The sequence below is a fragment of the Phyllopteryx taeniolatus genome, chromosome 9 (genome assembly GCF_024500385.1).
Source record: "Phyllopteryx taeniolatus isolate TA_2022b chromosome 9, UOR_Ptae_1.2, whole genome shotgun sequence".
In the NCBI taxonomy this organism is placed as follows: Eukaryota; Metazoa; Chordata; class Actinopteri; order Syngnathiformes; family Syngnathidae; genus Phyllopteryx; species Phyllopteryx taeniolatus.
Window position 1 is genome coordinate 19,892,643 of NC_084510.1, and position 24,167 is coordinate 19,916,809.

The window sequence follows — 24,167 nt, forward strand, 5'->3', positions numbered from 1 at the left end:
TTACACTGGAGCCTGAAATCCACTGTTAAATGTTCTTTAAAATTCCACATTGTTAATTGTAACTTTATAATTTAAACATTTACGTTTTGGTGGGAGAAGCAGGTTACACCTAGGACTGGGCGACAGCCGATCGATCCCAAGGTACAAACTCACATTCACACCTATGGAAAATGTAGTCTCCCAAAACCTAACATGCATATTGGAATGTGGGAAGAAGCTGCAGTACACTTGGAACTCCCGGGGAGAGCATGCAAACAGACCAGCCCAGATTCAAACCCAGAACCTCAGAAATGTGCAGCAGATGTGATAACTACACTGGGCCGCCATGCTGCCCCTCAAAACTATTCAGTAACTATGGCAGTATTTTGTGGCAGTAGCATGTTCCTCGACCCTTTCTCAAACTATTACTGCTACATTTCTTATAAATATTGAATATAGAGTAGCTACTGTGCATAGCTAGATAGAAAGCTGTTGGATAGATATTGATAGATTAAATTTGTCAGTTTTAGGGAATGAGAAATTAAATCTGCTGTTTGTTTTTTTAAAGTCTAAACATTTAGCCTTGGATTTAGCATTGAAAATGACCACTAAACACTCGTCTTTAAAAGAGGTCTAAGTAATATGCGGCAGTTACTATACAAAGTTGTGTTTTTTTTCTATTTTCTATTCCTCAAAACACCGCGATGATACAGAATGTGACTTTTTACACGATGTCGAGTTTATTTTTGGTGGTTAGTTTGCAATTCACTCGTGTATGTTCCATTTAACGCCTACAGGTGGCGGTAATGCGCCACTATGCTGTTTTGCTGACCACCACAAACTCAGGAAGCAAACGGAATGGCTCTTATATTGAGCTACGACATTTTCAAGTTCTAACTTTTCGTCTGCTTACTTTTTAAATCAAGCTGGATAGCAAACTAACAGCACGGATTTTGATGAAACACCGAAGAAACTCAATTACGACGTACCTGCGCGAATCTTACCGTTACCGACGTTTTGCTTGAGGTTACCATGTTAATGGTAAGGTCGTCAAACGGGGCGAATTGACGTCGTCGTAAAAAACAATAACTTATTATTATACAATAGGCGGTATTATTAAAAGAGCCTACTTTAATCACCAGTGATGTTAGAGATCATCCATTTCGATGCCGATACTTTGTGGAAATAAATCTTTTGAATCAATTTTTTTTTTAAATCATAGCAGAACAGTCCAAAGTAAGTTCTAAATTAATAAATAAAAGGCAGGGATACACCCTCAACTGGTCATCAGCACATATAAACAAACAAGCAGTCACACTTGCATCCACACATATGGGCAATTTGGAGTCTTCAGTTAATCTACCGTGCATGTTTTTGGAATGTGAGAGGTAACCGGAGAAAACCCAAGCAGGCATGGGGAGAACATGCAAACTCCAAATGAGCGAGGCCGGATTTGAACCTGCGTCCTCAGAACTGTGAGGCAGATGTGCTTGCCTCCAGGAGAAGACATAACCAGAAAAAAAAGTGTTTTTTCAATTTAAATTTTACAAGAATGAAATTCTTCAAGAAGTCACCCATTTGATGAAAATGAAGTTGTAAGATTGCAAGGAAATATGTGCTACTTTTACAAGAATAAAGTATGAAGTGCATTGGCATAATACCATATTAAACGAAAGAAGGCCCACATTTGTACATGTATATGTAGATTCTACACGCTTGCTCATATTTCAGGTATTTGAGATATAAAAGAAACGAGACCAAGATAAATAATTTCAAACCTTTTTACACCAATAATATTACCTGTAATCTGAACAATTCAGTAGAAGAAATAAACTTATGGATGGTTCCAAATAGCAGTTAGTGTTAGCACAAAACTTTCAGGCTTCTGCTAGAAAGCAACAAAAAAAAAGAACGTGAATTTTATTTGGGATTAATCAGATTCTGGTTAAATAAATGGTGGCAGGTATGTGCTTACTCCCATTTAACAGAAGTCTAAATGTTAATGTGACTTTTGAGCATTGCCACACCCTTGAGGGTGTTCACACTTGTGCAACCTCATCATTTCAATTTATTGTCAATTACCCTTTTTAAAATATTTTTTTTCCCAGGTGAGTTGTACAAGTTATTTGTTACATTAATGGTGGAGCAATTTTTGAAATTATTTATCCTGTTCTCAGTTTTGTATAGCTCAGAAACCTGGCATTTGACCAGCGGTTTGTTGACTTTTCATAGCCACCATATCATCAATGGTAAAGTCATTCATGCTTCATTGAAAATACAACCTCAAACATTACCCGTAAAATAACTTCAGTACTAAAAACGTGTCTTCATTTCTATATGTGTTTGTGTGTGTGTACAGAATGTGTACTCTGCAATGGGACAAATGAAGAGATGTGTGCAAGCGCAGGGGGAGGCAATGGTGTCGGGTCATACGGTGAGTCCAAGTCAATGATTACATGCATGATACACAACTGTTTTTTTAGTCTTCAGTCTGACTTTTGAAACACTATCTCGCCTGCTAAGTTGGAACACACTGAGGAGGCTTCCATTTGAAAATGTTTGCAGGTAGGCCTCAGCAGGAGGTTTCTGCGTACTACAACAATCGATTTTAACTGCTGCCAACTTGTGAAACTAGCCCATAAGGTTTATTGACTAAAGGTGATCACATTGACTTGCTTTTAAGAGGTTTTCTTTATGATACTTCAGTTCAGCATTGTGTCACTATATTTGCCTTGTCTCATTATCAGTTCAATGTCTAATTCCAACCACTGTAGCAACAATTTGTTAAAAAAAAAAAAAAAAAAAAGCAATAAGCGAGTTAAATGACCGCTAAGAAACAGACAACATGACCGGAATCATTGTCATGTTGTTTTCTGTATAACCACTGAGCCAACTGCGCCGAACATTGCAAAAGACATGATGCCCATTAATACTGTATGTTGCAAATGCAGTGATCTATCCATGATGGAAACTTTTGACCTGGATTGTGTGCTTCCAAGCCGCAAATATTTTGCCAAGGTCAATGGAAGAGAGCTAGAAATGTTGATTTGCAGATTTCTGTGAGACGTCACAATCATCTCAGAGCTTTTAATTGGTGCAAAATGTAGGCCTGCCATCAGTGTTGAGAAATTTAATTTGGAAATCTAGTTGGTTACAGTACGCTTGCTATATGTTGAACGTCGCATGACTAAACCCAGAAAACGGTAGAGTTGACTTCCTGTGTATGCTACGCTAACAAGCATGACAACGTTTGATTACATGATTGTTTGATGCCGAAATTTTGTTTTCTTTATGGCTTTCTTTATGGCTGGTGTCTTTGGACAAAAGTTAAATGCATGTATATCATTTATTTATACAAATGTGATATGACATGTAATCACGAACAAAGCCTAAACATTGAATATTGTAATCTGTAGTATCTCTGTGATGACATATTGTGTTTAAATTAAAAAAAAAAAAAAGACATTGTAGACGTTTAAGTCCCCATGGTTCCTTTGATTTTGTCTCCTTCGGGATTAACCCACACTGGAAGGAAGTGCTTAGACCCGTTTTACTGAATGCGGAAGTACCGTGTTTTCGCGTGTATAATGTGCATTTTGTCCCCCAAGAAATTGTCAAAAGTCAATAGTGCACATTATACATAGGTATAGGGGCAAATGGAAAAACTTTAACATTTTATAAATGTATGCAGCCAACTAGTGGTTATGAAAAAGCTGTACACTTTCATTCCAAAATGCCAGCGCCACGTAGTGGTTATAAACTATATAGCCTACACTTTCATTTTTATGACAGGGGTACGTAGGACTGCATATATGTACAGTTGTGCTCATAAGTTTACATACCCTGGCAGAATTTGTGAAATATTGTTTTTTAATGACTGATGACTGAACAACAACCATCATTAATTTCTTTATGGTTATGTTTTGCTTAATGATAATACTTTTCTAAAATGCTTGACCGTTTAATTTGAATCCCATTAAAATAAAATAAAATGTGTTTCGCCTGGTCCTTATTGTTTTCTTTAAAGAATTGTACCCATTTTACAAATTTTGCCTGGGTAATCAAAAATATGAGCAGAACTGTGTGTTTTCTCATTTACTAAATAAAAGTAGTGCTCTGAATTTCAAAATAAGAGCAAGTAAATAAAAAAAAAAAGGATTACGTGTTCAAATGAAGTGCTTAATTTCAGAATAATTATTTGAAAAAAAACTATTAAAAAAACACAATACTTCATGTTTTGATCATATGGGTAGAAGCAAAATCATGCTTTCAAAAAATGCATTATACATAGGTAGAAGTGTTTTCCAGAATTTCGAGGTAAACTTTGAGGGTGCGTATTATACATGGGTGCGCATTATACATGAGAAATTGCAGTAGTTTACGCATATACCAGATTATAAATTATTCTGTTGAAAAATGGAATAGTATGTAACTATTTCAATTACTTCCTCAAAGTAATATAGCTAATTACATTTTGATTACTTTTCTTAATTCTGAATGAATGCATCAGTGGGACCCCCGGATGTTTCCTCTAAAAAAGTGGATTACAACTAGATCATTAATTTGGAATTAACAACATATTTCTTGTTAACACAAATAATAAACTGATAACAAAACCTGATGAAATGTAAATAAATGATTAAAAATGTGTTGTTGCATTATACACTGTATGTGTACAGCATGTGCAAACCCACCATACCATATCATGTTGACCTAATGACAAATGTGTACAATTTAGACAATAGCGCTTCATATGACAACCCAGATAAGTGAATGTTTTATAAAAAGGCCAAAATTAAAAAGATGAAAGTGTTCAAATGTCAATATTCTTTTATGTGTTCAAAAGTGTAATTATGAGTCTAACTTTATCAAAATCTCAGATAAACTAAGAGATTACACCACTGCTGGCGCTAATGTCATTCGGACTAGATAAATGCGGGCAAATGATGATGCGATCCGGACAGCCCTACTGTATTGTTTTTTTTTTTTTTTTTTTTAATTGAACCACAAAAACATGGCATGATTGTCAACTAAGAAGCAAATTGCTACAAAGAGAGTAAACGGGCGCTATAATACAGGAGAAAGTGAGGATATTTTGAGAGACTGTTGGCAATAATCAATCGCCCCATTCACTGACTTCACCCTTGCTTTTTGGCGACAGAGACTTATTTTCCCCCCCTCCCCCGCTCTCAGGCAATCTCTTTAAAGCATCCATGGCACACGTTCTCTTTCTGATCCGGCCTCAACCGTTCCTGGCTCTCCTGGGGAGGAGGAAAATGTCACTAGACTTTGGGGCGCGCGAGGTGTTTGCGGCGGCGCTGGAGGCTGTGCAGCCGGACATCGCCATCCGGCAGAATTTGGAGCGCCATGGCAACTCCTTGGTTTGCGGCGGTCGCAAGTTCCCGCTGAAAAACAATGTGCACATGGTGGGCTTTGGCAAAGCAGTGCTGGGCATGGCCACCGAGGTCGAGAGGATTGTGGGAGACCACTTGGTGGGAGGGGTCATCAGCGTGCCGCATGGCATTCAGCACGCATTACGGGAGCACGGCAAACAGTAAGCAAAAGCAACAATATGGAAAAGTTATTTATATTATTATTATTATTACTAGAAGTTTGATTTTACAAGAAAAAATTGTCATATTAAGATAAAGTAGGAAGATTACAAGAAAAAAAAGTTACATTTTATAATAATAAAGTCACAAGGCTGTGACAAAAAAGTCAGAATTTTGTTTGAATAATGTTGGAAGATTACAGGTAAATTTGTGAGAATTAATATTTTACAAGAATAATGCTGGAATATTAAAATCGCAATTTCAGAATTTTCTGAAATGTAATATTGCAAAATAAAAGTCATCTTTCCACGAGAATATTAATTTAAAAAACTATTAGATTAAAAATAAAAAGTTGTAATCTTGTTACAGTAATAATTTTGTGATGAAGTCATATTACGAGAATAAAGCTGTCATATTACAAGAAAAAAAGTGGTATTTTAGGAGGGGAAAAGTCAAAAGACAAGTTTTCATGAGAATTTGTGGAAAAAGTCGAAATATTATAAGGAAAAAGTAATAATTTGGTGAAAATTGTTTTTCGTGATATAGTCTCGAGGTATTGCTTGTAAGGAGTCAGAATTTAACGAGAATATTATAAGATTGCGAGAATTAAGGTGTAAGGTTAAAAAATATAAGATTACAATTAAATAATTGTCATTTTAAGGAAAATAAGTTGTAATACTATGGTAACAAAAGTAGTTTTGTGATGAAAGTCATAATATTAGGAGAAAGAAGTCAATTTTAGGAGAATTAGTCTGTCAGGCCAGAAGTCTTATATTTCTGAGAAAAATGGAAAATTTTACAAGGAAAAAAAATGTAATTTTGGAACTGTGATATGTTGTAATATTGCTTGAAAGAAGTCTGAGCTTTACGAGAATATCAGTTTATGAGTGAAACTTAATTTTGTGAGAATTACGTGTAATATTGTGAGAAGTCATAATTTTGTAATGAAGTCATAATATGATGAGAACAAAGTCATACTTTTATGAGTATTAAGTCGTATTACAGAGATAATTTGTAAAAAAAAAAAAAAAAAGACAATTTACGATATTAGTTTATGTTTAAACAATTTGAGTAAAAGTGTCCTTGTGGCAATTAATATTACAAGAAAGAAGTAAGTAGTAGTAATTTTATGACTCATAATAATAATAAAAAAAATAACATAGTTTCATGAGAATAAAATCTTACAGGAAAGTTTTACGATAATAAAAAATAGAAGAAAAATTTCCATGAAATGATTCATAAAATGTTCCAAACATTCCCAAAGATGCTCACTTTGTCTTCAGTTTGACACAATGATGAAAGATGGATAGTTCTTTATTACTTTTTTTTTTCTTGACTGTCAACATTGACACCACTGTGGAGGCACTCCGACTAATGATGACATTTGTCTCTGCAGCCACCTGCTTTTAAAGGAAAGCAGTTTCATCCAAGTCATGGAGGGCGCTCAACACAACCTGCCCGACGCCGACTCCCAGAAGGCAGCAGAATGTATCGCTCGGCTAGCAAGCGCATTGACAGAGAAAGACCTGCTTCTCGTGCTGATTTCAGGTACACTTTAGGTATTTTGTACAGTATACCCCTGAACACCATCCAATATAAGAACCCTTTGGGTGATCGCCACTGTTGATGAAACATCCAGGTGGGGGCTCGGCGTTGCTACCCGCACCCATCCCGCCAATAACCCTACAAGAGAAACTGGACGTCACCCGCAAACTGGCGGCCGGCGGCGCCACCATTCAGGAGCTTAACACGGTCAGACGCGCCTTGTCCGTGTTAAAGGGCGGAGGACTTGCACAGTGCGCTCACCCGGCTCAGGTAATTTACGCTTTTACTTTTTGTTGAATTTCCCTGTGAGGGATTATAATTTGTAAAATAAATTATCTAAAAAATTTCCATCCATCCATTTTCTGAGCCGCTTATCCTCACTAGGGTCGCGGGAGTGCTGGAGCCTATCCCAGCTACCTTTGGGCAGAAGGCGGGTGTACACCCTGAACTGGTTGCCAGTCAATCGCAGTGCACATAGAAACAAACAACCATTCGATAAATTATGTTTTAATCACTCATTGCAGCGTCCTGCTTTCAGGCTATGTACATACACATAAAAACATTCTCTATTCAAACCATTGGCATGGTCCAATGGAAAGCATGACTCTCAAAATATCGAGTTTGTTATAGCCAAGCCAAAGATAAATATTTTTTTATATAAACACAGGAAGAGAAATTTTGGGAGAGAATGTACCTGCTTTTTATTTTAGTGAGTTTTCTTTTCATCCAAAAACAAGGACGTGGTTGATATGAGTTGTTTTTCATTTTATTGTGATTTTTCTTTTTATTTAAGTTTTTTTAATACAGTACAAAATGTTTTCTACATTAAAACGGAAAAAGTAGAGGTACATTTTCATATTAGTGTTTTTTCATTTTAGAAAAGAAATACAGTATAGAACATAAATTTTTTTTTGTATTTTAAAAACAAAAAATATGAAGCTACGTGATTTTGCTTTTACTGTCTTCACCTGTGTTTTAGATTAAAAAATTGAGACACATGCTTTTCATTTTTGATAGTCTTTTCTTTTTATGTAAAAACTGAAAAGATAAACACAAATTATATACTGTATAAAAGTGAATTTATTTTTTCATGGACGCGTCTTCAGTGTGCACTCTTTACAGGTGGTGGCGCTGATACTGTCGGACGTGATCGGCGATCCACTGGACCTGATAGCGAGCGGCCCCACAGTGCAGAGTCCAGTGTGTCGTGAAGAGGTGCTGGTGGTCCTCGAGCGCTACGGGTTGCTGGACTCTGCACCTCCTTCTGTGAAGGACGTGTTGGGGAAACTTCGTCCGGGAGAAGAAGTTGAAATGAACAAGGCGGGGCACGTTCTCAATACCGTAATTGGTTCCAACAGCATTGCTCTCCAGCACGCGGGCCGCCGGGCGCTCGAGCTTGGTTTCTGTCCAATTGTGCTATCACCAGGAGTGTGCGGTGACGTGAGGTCAGTGTCTCGTCTTTACGGTCTCCTGGCCCGCTTTGCCTTATCTCATGGGGAAACTCCGTCTGAGCTTGGCAAAGAGGTGCTGAAGCTGGGGCCGGAGGTGGGCGTGGAAAGTGGGGAGCTTCATCTCGTCATGCAGAGTTTGGAGCAGGCCCGTTCACAGGGACGGGGCGCCGTGTGCGTGCTGGCGGGGGGTGAGCCCACCGTGGAGCTGACGGGTAATGGCCGTGGGGGTCGCAACCAGGAGCTGGCTATGAGAGTGGGACTGGAGCTGAGAGGCTTGCAGCTCTCTCTGGACAGTCCCGTCTTCCTGAGCGGTGGAACCGATGGCCAGGATGGGCCCACCGAGGCGGCTGGGGCTGTCACCGATGCGAGGTTGTATGAAGACGCCCAAAAACAGAAACTGGACATGAGCAGTTTCCTTAAAAACAATGATTCTTTTACTTTTTTTACACATCTTTCTGGTGGACGTAACTTACTTGTACCAGGCTTAACCTGCACCAATGTCATGGATGTGCACATCCTGCTAATTCCACAAATTGCCAAATAGGACAGAGAGTATACTGGAGCTGAATCCACTACACAGAACAGTTTCTATTTGTGGGGGTTCGGGATCATGGGCCCACCCGTGCCCCCCACAAATGTTTCTAGTTCCCTGTATTAATCGTTTAAACCCAAAATACACCACAAACAATATTCCTAAAACACTTAACCCTAACACTTTCAAACTCATCTTATGACATTAACCCTAAAAATAAATAGCTGACATATGATTTTATTAAAAAAAAAAAAAAGTCAGCGGAGTTGTTTGCAACCTATTAAAAAAAAAAAAAAAAAAATTACAGTGGTGCCTAAAAATATGAGTGACTCGACTTACGAGCTGTCGTTCAACCATTGTCTTTGCATTTGATTTGCAAGAGCAGACTTTAAGATGCGAGCGCTGTATGGTGGTAGTGAACTCAACTCACTCTACAATAAGCAGCACTTACTGTTTTTTTGCCACTCTCAGTTAAAGCTTACTGTCAAAATAAACACGAAACAAAGACAATTCCACCTTGTGTATGTAAAACAGCCAAACAACTGCCTAAAGAAAGGCGCTGCGAGCTTAATGCTAATGCTAATTAGCATCTAGGTTGCAGTGCTTTAACCCTTCAAGCAACAGATTGACGGTTTACCAAAAACGTAGACAGACAATATAACAGTACTCACAATCATATATTATTTGTCCTCTACATATTAGTAGGGCTAATATTAGTGCCTTTCTGATGAGCTCAGAGAGGAGTTAGACATTATGAGTCCCACTGAGTCCAAGGCAGAACATGCTCCATTGCAAAATGATTGACTTCTGTGAAGAAGCAAGGACTACCTAGAACTCAGTGGGAGTCATGATAATGCGTCAATAAACAGTATACAGTATGTCTGTTTTATATGTCCACAGGTTGCCAGGTGGTTTAATTATATAATTACTGTATGTTTTTATGAAGTACAATATTTATGGAGTGCTATTTTTCCTCATTAAAATGTACATTACAACAGTTTTTGCTGTTTTTTTGGGGGGAAAGGCTGGAACCACTTAATGGATTTCCATTTATTTCAAAGGGGAAAGATGATTTGAGATACAAGTGTCATAGCCGGAGAGTGTCATGGCCGCCGCATATGTCCTTACTATGCCAAGTGGTTGCTTGACAAACGATGCCGGCTGCGAGTTGCGATGTTCCATACTTTTTTCAGTTAAAATGAATTGACATTACATTAAAGTAAAAGTTAATATTCATCAAAAAATGTTGGAGGTAGGATGTATGTCTACTGAAATTGTAACAACAAAGTACTCGTGTGTCTGTTTTACTGGTTATCGTTACTATTCCTATTTTGTAACAACAGGTTAATTTACATGCGCAATCCTTGCATGTTTTATTTTAAAATTAGAATGCATTTGTATCCAACATCAGGAGTACTCACATATTTTGGTGCATCTTCTGCCACCAAAGATGATGTACAGCCATCTACCGCCACAGCTCATATATCTTATTACTGCAATAAGGTTCCATTGTTTGTTTTCTGGCGGCACGGTGAATTACTGGTTAGAGAGTCTGCCTCACAGTTCTGAGGACTGGGGTTCAATCCCCGGCCCCGCCTGTGTGGAGTTTGCATGTTCTCCCCGTGCCTGCGTGGGTTTTCTCCGGGCACTCCGGTTTCCTCCCACATCCCAAAAACATGCATGGTAGGTTAATTGATGACGACTAAAAATTGCCCGTAGGTGTGAATGTGAGTGCGAATGGTTGTTTGTTTGTATGTGCCCTGCTATTGGCTGGCAACCAGTTCAGACCTGCTCCAGACCTTTCCCTGCATCATTTTGACAAGTTTATCCATCTTTAGCTATTAGCTGGCGGCATCTTAGAGGGTTACAGAATTATGATACTAAGAGGACAAATTAAGTATTATTTAAGGTATTTACCCTGTTACCTATAACCTAAAATCTGGGGTATTTCACAAAACTAATCGTGAGCACTAATAAATGATCAAATGTAACCTGAGGGTGCTTAACAGTATTTCATTAGGTAATTAAAGTACCTGTATAAAGAGACTGTTCTAAATTTGAATAAACATTCCTGTTTTGTTATTTCTGGGAAAGGTATTGCATATGTTGGTTCTGCTGTCTCTTTAGATAGCAACGTCAAACAGGTTTTAGAATTTGTTTCACAAAGGAAAATGACTGAAGGACGCTGTTTCACTTTACTAAGCATGTCAGTTTTTATTCCAAGAATGGAATAGTTCAATGCCTATTCAATTATTGTTCTATACTGTTAAATATTTTTTGAGTGACTATTGACTATAAACTGTTATTTGTTTGTTTACAAAATAGAGTTCTGAGTTTTTATTTTGACGTTTGAGATCTGATTAAACTACTTTAAAAGACTTTTTATTATTTTTTACCATGGTTAAAAACAGAATTGGCAAAGGCAAATTAATCCATAGATATTTTTGATGATGGCACGTCAAAATTTCCTACACTGGTACTCTGATTCAGGCTGGGTTTCATATAATGGTACTCTGATTCAGGCTGGTTTGATGTACTAAAAAACATAAAATGACAAATATTGAAGACATAATTTATTAATGATTATGACTGTTGCACAGAAATGTTCTTGACACATTTTTGAAAATATGGAAAGTCAGACAAATTTGGACAAATTGTTCTGGAAGTGAATTTTTATAGGTTGGCAGCTCTGATTATGGTTCCAAGATACTTAGGAATTTCTCCAAAAAATAAATAGAAGCCATTTATTTCTCAACTCATCTGAGTATGGCAGGTGATGGAAAGCTTTACACATGACGCAGCCATGTTGTCACTCAGCCAGTTTACCCAAGATAAGTGGGCGTGTACCAAGCATGAAGTGGGCAGGTACTTGAATTTTTTTTTACTTGCTACATCGCAAACACAAAATCTGATCCGGTCGTTTTGAAAGCCTTATGCTTATCATCTTTTGCATTGTATCGACCAACCGCATAGATGTCAAATTTAAACCAGATCAGAGACTAAATTTGACCTATGTTATGCAGAAATCGGTGGGGGGGTGCCTTTTGATGGAACGAGACATTTAAATCAACTTTCCCTATTGAATTGAATGGAAATGACAATTCGAGTTTTACCCAATTTCCTGTAAAATACCAGAGTGAGTCCACTCTAGGTACTGCATCTCGTTAAATAATCAGACACAATATTTAGAATCACAATAATCAGACACAATATTTAGAATCAATTCTGTATTTACAATCTTATTTTCAGTCAACTGTACAGTTTATATGAACTGATGTCAAACTTTTTTTCTTTAAATTTAAAAAAAAAATAAATCTGAATTTGAACGTTCATTCACGGTCCCTGGGAGTTCCTAGAAATCCATATCGATGGCACAACAGTCCAGCTAATCCCTATGAGACTTGAATGGTTCCCCTGCCGTGTTCCCCCTGCAACAATGACACAATGACATTATGCAACACACACTCACACACAAAACAGTGGTTATTGCTTGCGGATATCTACCATCTGCCCAGGCCAGTCGTTATGTCAGATGTCCCCCCGTTCTGCCCGCTCCCTGAACGCCACAACACGACAGCAATCATCTACCGCTGCGTTAGCAACCGGGTAAGAAACGTAGAAAAGAAGAAGAAGAAAAAAAGTACTCACCCTGCCGGTAATACATATCGTTCACCGTGTTCCCGTAAACCTTCCATGCGAAGTGAATAGCCAGGAGACTGAAAATTAACCAGCTGAGGAGGATTTTGAATATGGACACTCTCATGTCGTTGGCGAGCCAGTCCTCCACGAATTCGGACAGAAACGACAAACAACCATCGGCGATACGGGACAGAAACTCAAAGTCCCAAGGCTCCTCCATAATGCCCGGTTACCTTCCAGCTTTTGTCGAATAAACAGGGAAAGTCCTTTTATAAAACATCGCTCGATAGGTACGGGTAGGACAACAATGCCAGCCAGTTCGCCGTAGCGAAACAGGCTACGCTAAACTCGCTTCGGAAGTGTGGTGAGGGATACGAAGTTACGTAGTTACCGCACCTCCTTTTTTTCAACAATCTTTATTGAAAATATTCAATGTACAATAACGCACAAAAATACAGTCGTTAATTAGTTATTTATACATCAAATAATCCCTCAAAAGAGACATGATCATTTAAACTAAACATATTAAATGAAGAGCATAAAATGATAATTTTAACTGCTTTTTGGGTACGTTTTTAGAGTTCATGCTGTCTGGTGTCCTACAAAAAAAAAGGGGTTGAATGACTAAATTTGGATTAGTGGATATGAAATTTAGCAATAATAATTATTACATTGATAACATAGACTAGTTTTGTTGCTATCATTATTGAAGAAACCAAACAATATTTTTTTCCATTGAAGAGTGAAGTCTGAGTATATAATATTAATAATAGTATCTATAATTAACCGGGGTAAAGTTTTCCAGAATTCGTTAGTACTGCACAGAGATATTGCCAGAATAGGTGTACCAGTGTTTCAGGGGACATTTCACAGAATCAACACAAATGTCTTTGTAGGTCGACTCCACTCCCCTCCGTTATGCATATGCGACGTGACGTAATTTACGTTGGGTATTTCCGGTGGTCGGATGAGTGTATTGGATTTTACGTAGTTTACGTAGCACATTGTCAACTGAAACGAGCTGGTGTCAAAAGCATATTGTGGTTAAATTTCGTTCGCCTGTGCTTCCGAATCGTTGGTCTCCCGGGAGAACTCCGACTTCCGTCTGGCATGGGGTGAATGAAGACTTCGAGACACTTGGCGTTTGGGCTAATTCGATTTATTGAACAAGCCTTAGTGTCATAGCAGCTGCTACATTGCCAGAACGACGAAAAGCCCCCGAAAACCCCGGGATCTCAGTTTATCAAGGTTCTAATTCTCTGGGCGTGGAATTAGCCCCCTCCCTGGTTGCATCCGGAAGGATGCTGCTCCTCATCACCATATTTGGAATCTCACTCGCCAGCTGCTGTCTCTTCCTCTGGTCAATCTTTCTCCCCTGGGCCCTTTGTTGCGATAATGAAAAACAGTTCTCTTTGAAGATCTGGCCCGGTTGTAAACCCCCGACAGTTCTCTGTCAGGGGGGGGGGGGGCAGGACAACCCAATATACATATAACTGGCTAAAGGATGTACAAAGAAAAGATAGTTGGTGTGAATACCAGTCTCAAACCATTTGACCCCCCCAAAGGAAGTCTGGTTTCAGTACTATTGAAATATACTACAATATATAGACTACAATCATTGCCTATTACTATTATTACAAAGTTCTGTCTTCTAGGTCTTGAAAAAAAGCGTCCTTAACATTTAAAACTGTTTCGAAAGAAGAATTTGCTCTTGCCGCCGTTTTAAACGTACCGTTGGGGTGGGGCCGTCCGGCGCAACGAGCGTGCCGATTGGGTAAATGAGCTTTGGCGTCACCGAATCCGGATGTATCTCGCGAGGTAAGAGGAACGTTTGTTTTCTTATCACTGACGGCTCCTAATGCAAGCCTGGCGACCAGCGAGAGACTTCATGTAGCAGTTTAGGAATCCAGCTTTCGTCTGTACACAAAATCGTAAGTTCAACCCGTTTTTGTTCTGATTGCAGCTCACTTTTGTAACGACTGTTAAGACGGGGACATTCAGTCAACTGATTGAGTGTGTCGCTTGCTAGCAGGCTACGCTAGCATCAACATTCACTTACTTTAATCCAATATATGCTATGAATTGAAAATAACCCTTCACCGTGGCGTGTCAGCTAACAGTACAAACATAGGTACTACTGAATGCTAATTATTAACGAAACGTTAACCTCAGGGTGACCAGTAAATCACAGTTAAATACTCGGCTTTCTGCATTTGTGGTGTGGTATTATCTAGACGTGCATAGAGAATTCCACCGTGCACTTTACGTTATAATATTCTAGCAGCAGCTTTTCTCTGTTGTCATGTGACAAGACGCTAGTATAATTGCTGCCATTCATTTATGCTGCTGTTGAAGAGTCTTGGGATGTCTTTTATGACACGACCCCAAATTATAATAAACTCGTCAAGCGAGATATCAGCAAATCACGTGAGATTTAGGCTCAGATTTAACTCAACACGTGTGTGCAATTGACTTTCAGTTGGCTTTTTTAGTGTTTTATTTGTGATGCTGCAGCAGAAGGCTACCTGCAAAGAGGACAAATGTGATGATTGCCATGGAACACTTAATGGAAGTTACTGACACACAGGAAAGCATCTAGTTGCTCAATATCCACCCATTTCTTTATAGCATTTAACCTCATTGACGTTGCGGGTGAGCTGCAGCCTGTCCCAGATGACATTTGGCGAGTGACCACCTTAGACTTATCGCCAGTCCGGGACCCGGGGTGAGCTGGAGCCCATACTATCAGACCTTAGTCCAGAAAAATCGTTTGTCCACCCTGGAGTGATGGCTAGTCAATCACAGGATCCAGAGTGAGCTCGAGCCAATCCCAGCAGACGTTGAGTGGGAGAAACGGGGTCTACCCTAGACTGGTAGCCGGTCAAGCACAGGGACGTGGGTTAGATGGAGGCTATCTCAGCTGTCTTGGCAAGAGAAGCGAGGTCTACCCTGGACTTGTTGCCACCCAGTTGCGCGACACATGTAGACAAAAAAAAGCATTTACACTCACATTATAAGCTATGGACAATTTAGAGTCTTCAATGAACCTAACATGCATGTTTTTGGAATGTGGGAAGAAGTCGGAGTACTCTGAGGAAAACCCAGGCAAGCACAGGGAGTACATGTAAACTCCATACAGGAGAGCCTGAGCCAAGATTCAAACCCATGGCCTCTTGCTAACCTCTATTTCACCTTGCTGCCAGCTGTTTTATTTTTCCTTTCCCCCCCTCATATCTCTAGTGACTGGGATGGTATCATGGACATGGACAATCATCAAGAAGGAGAGACACAGGGAGTCAAGATTTGTGGTCCACTGATAGAAGGCAACACACCAGGTATCCCAGCAATCCCCTGCATATTTGCGGTCCACTACTCACAAATTCACCTTTTTAAGTTTAGCCTGGGATTTTAGTGGAAGTTACAGAGAGTCTTCACCGCACCATAAAGCTAATAATACTACACTGTTCTTTCACCTCCTTATGACATATCCCGTTTGCCATTGTGTTGTCATCTCGGCAGCAGACACCCTGGCAACCTCACTTTCGCTTTTAGGGAATCACATGTTTCCTGATCTAGTGGCTAGGAAGGCTGCACATGATGAGGAGCAGACACAAGATGTTCCAGAAGAACCCCCCCAGGACACAGAAGGCTCTCATCCTCCCCCGGCGACCGAGCCAGAAAGCGAGGAGCCCCAAGACGATGTTGTGGACGGTGCACAAAGTGAATCTGGAGAATTTGTTGTCACCGTGCTGGCCAAGGCCAAGCTGGAGGAGCAAGGCCTCGGCGTGAAGGGTCGCTCGTCGCCACTGCTGGAGACTGGCATCCAGGAATCTCCCCCCACCGCCCACGGCGTGTCCAACCGTGACGAGGACGTGACGACAGAAAGTTGGCGGCGGCACAGGAAACACGTTTTTGTGCTGAGCGAAGCCGGAAAGCCCATCTATTCACGCTATGGCAGCGAAGAAGCTCTGTCGTCTACGATGGGCGTCATGATGGCGCTAGTGTCCTTTGTGCAAAGTGGAGATAACATCATACGTTCCGTCTACTCAGGTGAGTGTCATGAAAATACACCATTTGTATGATACATTTACATTTATCTTAATTTTATTTACATTTATGCTATTATATATGTTTTACAATAAAAAATCAAGTCTTAATTTTTAAAATACATTTAAAAAATGTGTTTAATCGCTCTGCTGGTGACTTATTAATATTACGGTTGATTGATTGCATATCAAAACACTTTTGATATGTGACATAATACAATTTCTGATATATAATTTGTAGTTGTATCTAAATTGCAATTAACAAAGACAAGACAACAAAGGGGCGGCACGGTGCGCGACTGGTTAGCACAACTGACTCACAGTTCTGAGGACCGGGGTTCAAATCCCAGTCCCGCCTGTGTGGAGTTCGCATGTTCTGACCGTGTCTGCGTGGGTTTTCTCTGGGCACTCCGGTTTCCTCCCACATCCCAAAAACATGCGTGGTAGGTTGATTGAAGACTTTAAATTGTCCGTAGGCGCGAATGGTTGTTTGTTTCTGTGCCCTGCGATTGGCTGGCGACCAGTTTAGGGTGTACCCTGCCTCTCACCCGAAGCTAGCTGGGATAGGCTCCAGCATGCCCGCGACCCTTGTGAGGATAAAGGGGTACAGAAAATGGATGGATGGAAGACAACAAAGGTACATCAATAAAGTACTGAGGAAAGGCATGTGATTTCTTTTTGTTGTGCGTAGATTTTTGAGAGGGAAAAAAGAATGTCCTTTATTTTGTAAAAATGCTGTAACATAACAAAATGTGATAAAGTGCTGTGAATATTTAATATTTACCCTCTACTGTAGCCGACTCATCTACTTCACTGCGCAATGACGATAATAGCATGAAGTCAATTCAACACTCATCACATGTTTTGCTATTAACAACACGGACACCTTGCTGAAATCAACAGGTGGTCGGTCGGCACAGCAAACTAGAAACACTGCCTCAAATGTGTGAAAATATTTAGCTAAACGAGAGTGTAAGCGCGGTCACTTGCAAAATATGCAAGTCTATCCTGAAATATAACAAAATCACGTGCAATGGACACTTTAATGAAAAGTGAGTGAGTGAGCGAGCTTGTGTTTGGACTCAAAAGCGCACACAGCGAGTTGACAACTGAAAAAAATATCAATGGCGTCATCGACGTCGACTCGACCAGCATGACCTTAGCGTTGACTACAAAAATTCCGAAGTCATTCACCCCCCAAGGCCTATTAGAGGAAATCCAGTCTTAACTGTTGAATTGCAGCTAAAAGTGTATTTCTACGGTGCGTCCATCAGAGGAGCACACTGTGGTCTTCCTCCAGAAAGGCCCCCTGGTGCTAGTGTGCGTGTCCAGCAGCCAGCAATCGGAGCAGCAGCTGCGTGGGGAGCTCCTCTACGTCTACTACCAGATCATCAGCATGCTCACGCAGGCCAGTATCTCGCGCATTTTCGAGCACAAGAAGAACTACGACCTGCGGCGGCTGCTGGCGGGTTCTGAGAAGATCCTGGACGGCCTCCTGGACCTGGTGGACTCGGACCCCAGCTTCTTACTGGAAGCCGTGCACTGCCTGCCGCTCGCCTCCTCCCTCAGGGACTCCCTTAGCCAAATTTTGCAGAAGGCCATCACGCCCAACCTGGTCTTCTCCATCCTCATTGCTAAGAACCAGCTGCTGACCGTGGTGCAGGAGAGGGCGGTCATCGAGGACGCACGTTTGGAGCCTGCTGACGTCCACCTGCTGCTCAACCTGATCGGCGCCTCCTCCGCCTTCCAGGCCGGCGAGATCTGGACGCCCATCTGCCTGCCGCTCTTCAACCCCGACTGTTACTTCTATGCGTACATCTCTTACTTGGACCCACCCGAGTGCACCGTGTGCCTGCTGCTGCTCTCCACTGACAAAGAGGCCTTCTACGCCGTGGCTGAGTGCAAGCGGCGCATCGAGGAGGCTATGGTGGCGCAGGGCTCGTTGGGCCTCATCGCCAAGGTGCAGTCATACAGCGTGAGCCAGGTGGGCGTCGCCGACCTCAGGCACTTCATGTACAAGCCCTTCGACGTGCCCGACAACCACCGCCAGCTCACACAGTTCACCAGGTCTGTTTCTTCTTATTTCATGTTTTTGTTTGTGGTGTTCTATAGTGCATGTCTTCATTAGGTCACCAGCAAATTGCAGGGTTGTGGGTGAGTTGGAGCCTCTCCCAGTTGACTGTGGCAAGCGAAGCCAGGTCTACCTTGAACTGGTCTAAATGCTGAAATTATTAATTCTAAACATGTTTAGGAAAGGTGCCTCTATGCAACTTTTGAGCCAGCTTTAGCAAAGCTTACTCCTCCTGACCAACCTATACGAAAGGAAAGGAGATATGTGACCCACAACTTCTTTAATTTGATTATTAAGCAAATATTTTGGAGGTAAAGTCCGCAAGCGAGAGACTTGCATCAGCAATACTTGCCGTTGCGCGATGAGTTAGGAAAACTTGAGTCGAACTCAATTGAAATGGTGCTGTCCTTCCTTATGTTCAAAAAGAGGCACCTTTTCATCTCCCCTTGACCCGATGATGTATTCCAACAAAGGTTAAGAAAAGGTGGTGTAAAGGTTAGGCGATTTTACTTTCTGAAGAGGCGTGTTTTGTGTGTGCGCGCCATGACTTTGTTTTATGAATGGTAACAGGTGCATACACAATTATGTATCATCTGCCGTCTAGTGGAAGAGCATTTAATTGTCTTGCCTGTCCACTTTTAATGGATCCTTGTGTATGACCCTAATGGTGACTTTGTTGATGTCACCAGCCCCGAGATGGAGGCCCCATACCACAACGAGGAGGAGAAAATGAGGCTGCTGGACCTTTATCGTTCCATGCACAGCCGCATCCACAGCAGCTCTCGACCGCTCAAGCTCATCTACCACGTGGCCGAGAGGGAAACTCTGCTAGCATGGGTGCGTATGTGCTATTCTACGCCCTTATTTAGAATCTATGGCACTTTTACAGAACAGTTCGGCCAATTTTTTTTTTCTTGTGAGCAAAAAGCAGAGAGAGGTGCAAAAAGCAGAGAGAGGAGCGCTGTATGCTGGCAGTGAACTCAACTCACTTCACAGCAAGCAGCAGTTTGACAGATCGTGAATATTTCTTCAAAAAAAGAGATGACATTCATAGTCAAACAAAACATAAAGCTAATTACGCAATGTTTATTTAACCAAACCACATAACTTTGCCTTTGGAAAGTCAGCTAGCTTAATGGTAACACACACCCCAAAACGCAGTAGATGGTCTTACTAATAACATTGGTGTTGCAGTGTTATGACCCATTAAGCAATGGATGTTTCCACACAATCGGTGCAGCAACGTATGATGTAATATAACAATACTCACAGGCATATATTCTTTATCCTCTGTGAAGAATGACTACTATTACAGCATCTTACTGAGGAGGTGAGACAGTCTCGTTGTACAGTATACACGTATGTCTGTATTATACTGGGCCGAGTTAGCCAAGGTGCACACACCAGAAGGAGCACCACAGTGTCCAATGAATTGAAGTAAAAAATATGGCAACAATGGTTGTTTCTTTACATTCTATTGTCATTGTAATTACTGTATGTTTGTTTAAAGTACAATACTATAGAGTGCTATTGTTTTCTTATTAAAAATACAACAAAAAAATGTTTGGCAAGAACAGTATAATGGCATTTCCATTCATTCCAATTGGCAAAGATGATTTGAGATGCAAGTGTTTTGAGTTATGAGCGTGGTCACAGAACAAATTAAACATATCTCAAGGCACTACTGTACTGGTAGAGGGGAAATTAATTGGCTTGTCGCTCTCTGACTCAGCCTGTGTGCGCTACATACAAACTAGCCTCAGTACACGTGATCTTTAGATGTCCCAGTTGCTCCACCACTCGGACACACTACTGGCAAGTGATCAGTGGTCACCATAGTAACAACAAAGATGACTTTATCTTTATTACAAAGCTATTGTAGCGATTATGTATGAAATAAGAATTGTAATTAATTTAGGATAAAGTAATAAACCGGGAGCGATGTTTGCGTTACTTCCGGTTTCACGTAAAATTTGATTTGATTGTTAAAATAAAAAAAAGATTTCAAAGGGTACCACGTCAAATTTTTCACGTTTAACTTTAGGCAAAATGACGACAAACCTTTTTAAATCAGTCTCAGAATCTGGAGGTTGCTACACTCGACAACATTTTGAGTCCTAGGTTACAGAGGTTTACTTAAATTCAGAACACACACAAAATATGACCAAGAGTGGAATTTTATGGTATATTTAATGAAACACACAACTACAACTACAAAAAGAAAATAACACTAAGGGTAAACAAAAGAAAGAAAATGGAAAAGAGGACATCGTGTGTGGTCGCTGGGCTAAACTAAATGAGCGTTTAATGTGTTGAGTCAGAGTCAGCCTTCTTGGGAGAAGTGGCCAAACTTTCTCTTCTTGTCTCTTTCGTGGCTCGCTGGCAATTTCAGAGCGATCCCGCTTGGCTGGGAGCGGACCCAGTACCTTCGTAGTAGCGGCTCTGATCGCTTAGTGGAGGCCCACGTTTAGGCTGGGAAGCCATGTCCCGTCGATCCTGGCTCGCGTTTACCAAGCCGTGTGTCCGCACAAAGGGGGAAACAAGGGACGGGTGACCGACGGCCAGCCCGGCTGGCGAGCTGCCCGCAAGGTACGAGGAGAGGAAAAACTCCCTGAGAAAGGTGCAGGGCGTAGGAAGAGGTAGTGCCGACTTGGAGAAGACCACGCCGACCAGCCTGAATCTTGTCCACAAATTTGAGTAAATAGGTTTTAAAATAATAATCTCACACACTCCCAACTTTGTACTCTCCCGTATAGAATCATTGTTTCAACTTTGGTCGTGGCAGATGGCTTGTTTATTGTTCAATACAACATTTCGTACTCTTTGATTTCAAATCATGAACAGCATTCAAAATCATGCAGAGGATCTGTCAAAGTGAGAATGGGGACACAGACACCAGGTGTAAGGATTGTTGTTTGGTCATTTTGCGCAGGTGACAAGTAAGTTCGAGCTGTACACGTGCTTCAGTCCACTGGTGACCAAGGCGTGCGCCATCACCGTCATCACCAAGCTCCTCCGGTGGATCAAGAAGGAGGAGGAGCGCCTATTTATCAGGTACCCGCCCAAGTACTCCACCACGCCTAACCCCGCGAAGAGCTTGCGGGGGGCCAAGGCGGAGCCGACGGACTCTGCTGACAACGGCTTCCTGTCCCTGCTATGAGGGGACCCATCAAACGCTCCATTTTGACACTTGTCAGCGGGGGACGCAAAAGCAAGAGGTAGGAACACCTTTTAATTTTCAGCCGGAAGCGGCGATGGACAGTGATATTTAAGTGGTTTTACTTAGTTTTATCAAACAATGAATGTATTGCATGGGAGACTTCTTTAACAGGATTATTATGCAAGTGGAGATGGACAAACGAGAATATCCTTGCAATAAAACCTCAGAGCCCCAAAAACTTTACCCCACAATTGCTCATAAGATAGAATGATAATAATAATAAACTGTTGTTTGTTTGTCATCAGTTTAGTACAGCCCTTAGAGGACTCAAGAGAGAATTTGGGTCACATAGAATATTATATTACGAGAATAAAAAGTCATATCGTTAGCCCAGTTGCATAGTTGTCTCAGTCATATTTGAACGTTTTCAGAAAACAGGACAAAAACACAACGAATTCAACAAGAAGAGTCCAGTTGCCTCGATTCAACCTTTGCAGATTACCAGGCCCTGGATAACTGACATTAAGAAAAAAAAGTTTAGCAAGTACATCTATATTTTTTATTGATGTTGTGTCAGTAAAGTTAGAAATGACTTACGCAATTATGTAAGTCGGCTAACGATACGTTTTCCAGATAAGTTGTACTTTTGTCCTGTATGTTGTATTTGTTTCTATATTTTGTCTTTTTTTTTTTCAAAATTTCTTTTTTTGTGTTGGAAGTAAGTTTGAATCTTACAAGAATAAAGTCGTATATTTTCAAGATAAAGTAATATTTTTTTCAGGATAAAATGCTTTATTTTAGGGGAACAATAAGTGGTGTTCTTTCAGGGAAAAAGTCACTAACTTACAAGTGGTCATATTTTTTCAAGAATAAAGTAATTTTTTTAAGATAAAATGTTCTATTTTTTTTATAGCTAAAACATTGTTTTTGCAAAGCGAAAAAGTTGTATTTTTTCATGAATGATTTTTCGCCAAATATGAATTTTTTCATGAAAAATAGAACATATTAAAATAAATTTTCATTATTGTAAGATTAAGACTTTTTTTCACCCTTAAAAAAATACACTCATAAGATTACAACTTTTTTACTCAAGGAAATTGATGCCCTTGTTAAATTTCAAATTTAATATAATAGGAATAAAATATGATTGTATTCTCATAGAACTACGACATTTTTCTCAGAATACTTTTTCATGAAAAATAAATACGACTATTCGCATGCAATTTATTTTTTTTTCTCTGAAAAATATTATTTTCTTCTCACAAAATACATCTTGGAAGATGCATCATCAAGATTCCCTTTTCATCTTTATAGAATTTCGACTTTTCGAAAGCTGCTTATAATATTCTCGTGATATAATTATTTTACAGTGTGGCCTTAATACTCCTTTGTAGTGCAAAAATAAAATATTTCAAACAGGAAATATTTATCTGTTACAACTCACCGTATTTAAGTGTTTTCATCAGCAGGACTTGAAACTATTTATCATTGTAATGTGCTTGGGTAGAGAATTCCTGAACCGTTTTCTATGTCACGTTTCTTAAAGATGCTCTTTATACAGCAGCCTCATCATTCATGTGTTGTTGATGTCACTTTAAATAGTCTGAGTCTACGCCTATGATAGTATTAAGAAATCCCCCGCCCCAGGTAGCACAAGTACACAAGTGTTAAATGTGCAGGGTGGGTTTGTTGTCACTATTTGCAGTTCTACAACCACACCAATAAAAATATTGTTAAATTAATACTAAAACTGTTGTCCATTTTATTATTGGAACATGATTGTTTTGTTGAGCAACTTTTATGGGGGATACATGGTGGTCGTCTACAATCGTGCATATACGTGTGTGTGTTTGTATTTATATGTATGTATATGTATATATGTATGTATATGTATATATGTGTGTATGTGTATATATGTATACATTGTGTATATATGCGTATACATATGTATACATATGCGTATGTGTATACATATGCATGTGTGTATGTATATGTGTACATACGCGCGTGTACATACGCGCGTGTATACGCGCGTGTGTATATACACGTCTATATACATATGTATATATGTGTATGTACATATGTATATAGACGTGTGTATACACGCGTGTGTGTGTGTATACATGCGTGTGTGTGTGTATACATGCGTGTGTGTGTGTATACACGCGTGTGTGTGTGTATACACGCGTGTG

The 24,167-nt window shown here is 40.2% G+C and overlaps 3 protein-coding genes across 13 annotated transcripts; 2 read left to right on the plus strand and 1 right to left on the minus strand.

Moving 5' to 3' along the window:
* Positions 1 to 794: 794 nt before the first annotated feature.
* Positions 795 to 10,056, plus strand: glyctk (glycerate kinase). 4 transcript variants are annotated; one of them, XM_061786517.1, is made up of 6 exons: positions 795 to 1,020; positions 2,339 to 2,413; positions 5,173 to 5,533; positions 6,928 to 7,079; positions 7,171 to 7,346; positions 8,199 to 10,056. In XM_061786517.1, the coding sequence occupies exons 2-6, from the start codon at positions 2,371 to 2,373 to the stop codon at positions 9,069 to 9,071; spliced, it is 1,605 nt and encodes a 534-aa protein (XP_061642501.1). In that variant the 5' UTR covers positions 795 to 1,020; positions 2,339 to 2,370; the 3' UTR covers positions 9,072 to 10,056. The 4 variants fall into 4 exon arrangements, with proteins under 4 accessions (XP_061642501.1, XP_061642500.1, XP_061642502.1 ...); XM_061786516.1 differs by lacking the exon at positions 795 to 1,020 and adding an exon at positions 1,901 to 2,228; XM_061786518.1 differs by lacking the exons at positions 795 to 1,020; positions 2,339 to 2,413 and adding an exon at positions 2,453 to 2,544.
* A 2,215-nt stretch (positions 10,057 to 12,271) lies between these two features.
* tcta (T cell leukemia translocation altered) lies at positions 12,272 to 13,078 on the minus strand. 3 transcript variants are annotated; one of them, XM_061786525.1, is made up of 3 exons: positions 12,708 to 13,076; positions 12,564 to 12,615; positions 12,272 to 12,490 (listed from the first exon to the last, which is right to left on the minus strand). In XM_061786525.1, exons 1-3 carry the CDS (start codon positions 12,916 to 12,918, stop codon positions 12,445 to 12,447), a joined length of 309 nt encoding a protein of 102 aa, XP_061642509.1. In that variant the 5' UTR covers positions 12,919 to 13,076; the 3' UTR covers positions 12,272 to 12,444. The 3 variants fall into 3 exon arrangements, with proteins under 3 accessions (XP_061642509.1, XP_061642510.1, XP_061642511.1); XM_061786526.1 differs by having other exon boundaries at positions 12,272 to 12,487; positions 12,708 to 13,075; XM_061786527.1 differs by lacking the exon at positions 12,564 to 12,615 and having other exon boundaries at positions 12,272 to 12,487; positions 12,708 to 13,078.
* mon1bb (MON1 secretory trafficking family member Bb) lies at positions 12,494 to 23,717 on the plus strand. 6 transcript variants are annotated; one of them, XM_061786509.1, is made up of 6 exons: positions 12,494 to 12,665; positions 15,939 to 16,033; positions 16,218 to 16,748; positions 18,019 to 18,811; positions 19,505 to 19,652; positions 21,748 to 23,717. In XM_061786509.1, the coding sequence occupies exons 1-6, from the start codon at positions 12,592 to 12,594 to the stop codon at positions 21,973 to 21,975; spliced, it is 1,869 nt and encodes a 622-aa protein (XP_061642493.1). In that variant the 5' UTR covers positions 12,494 to 12,591; the 3' UTR covers positions 21,976 to 23,717. The 6 variants fall into 6 exon arrangements, with proteins under 6 accessions (XP_061642493.1, XP_061642494.1, XP_061642495.1 ...); XM_061786510.1 differs by having other exon boundaries at positions 16,221 to 16,748; XM_061786511.1 differs by having other exon boundaries at positions 16,251 to 16,748.
* The last annotated feature ends 450 nt before the right edge of the window (positions 23,718 to 24,167 follow it).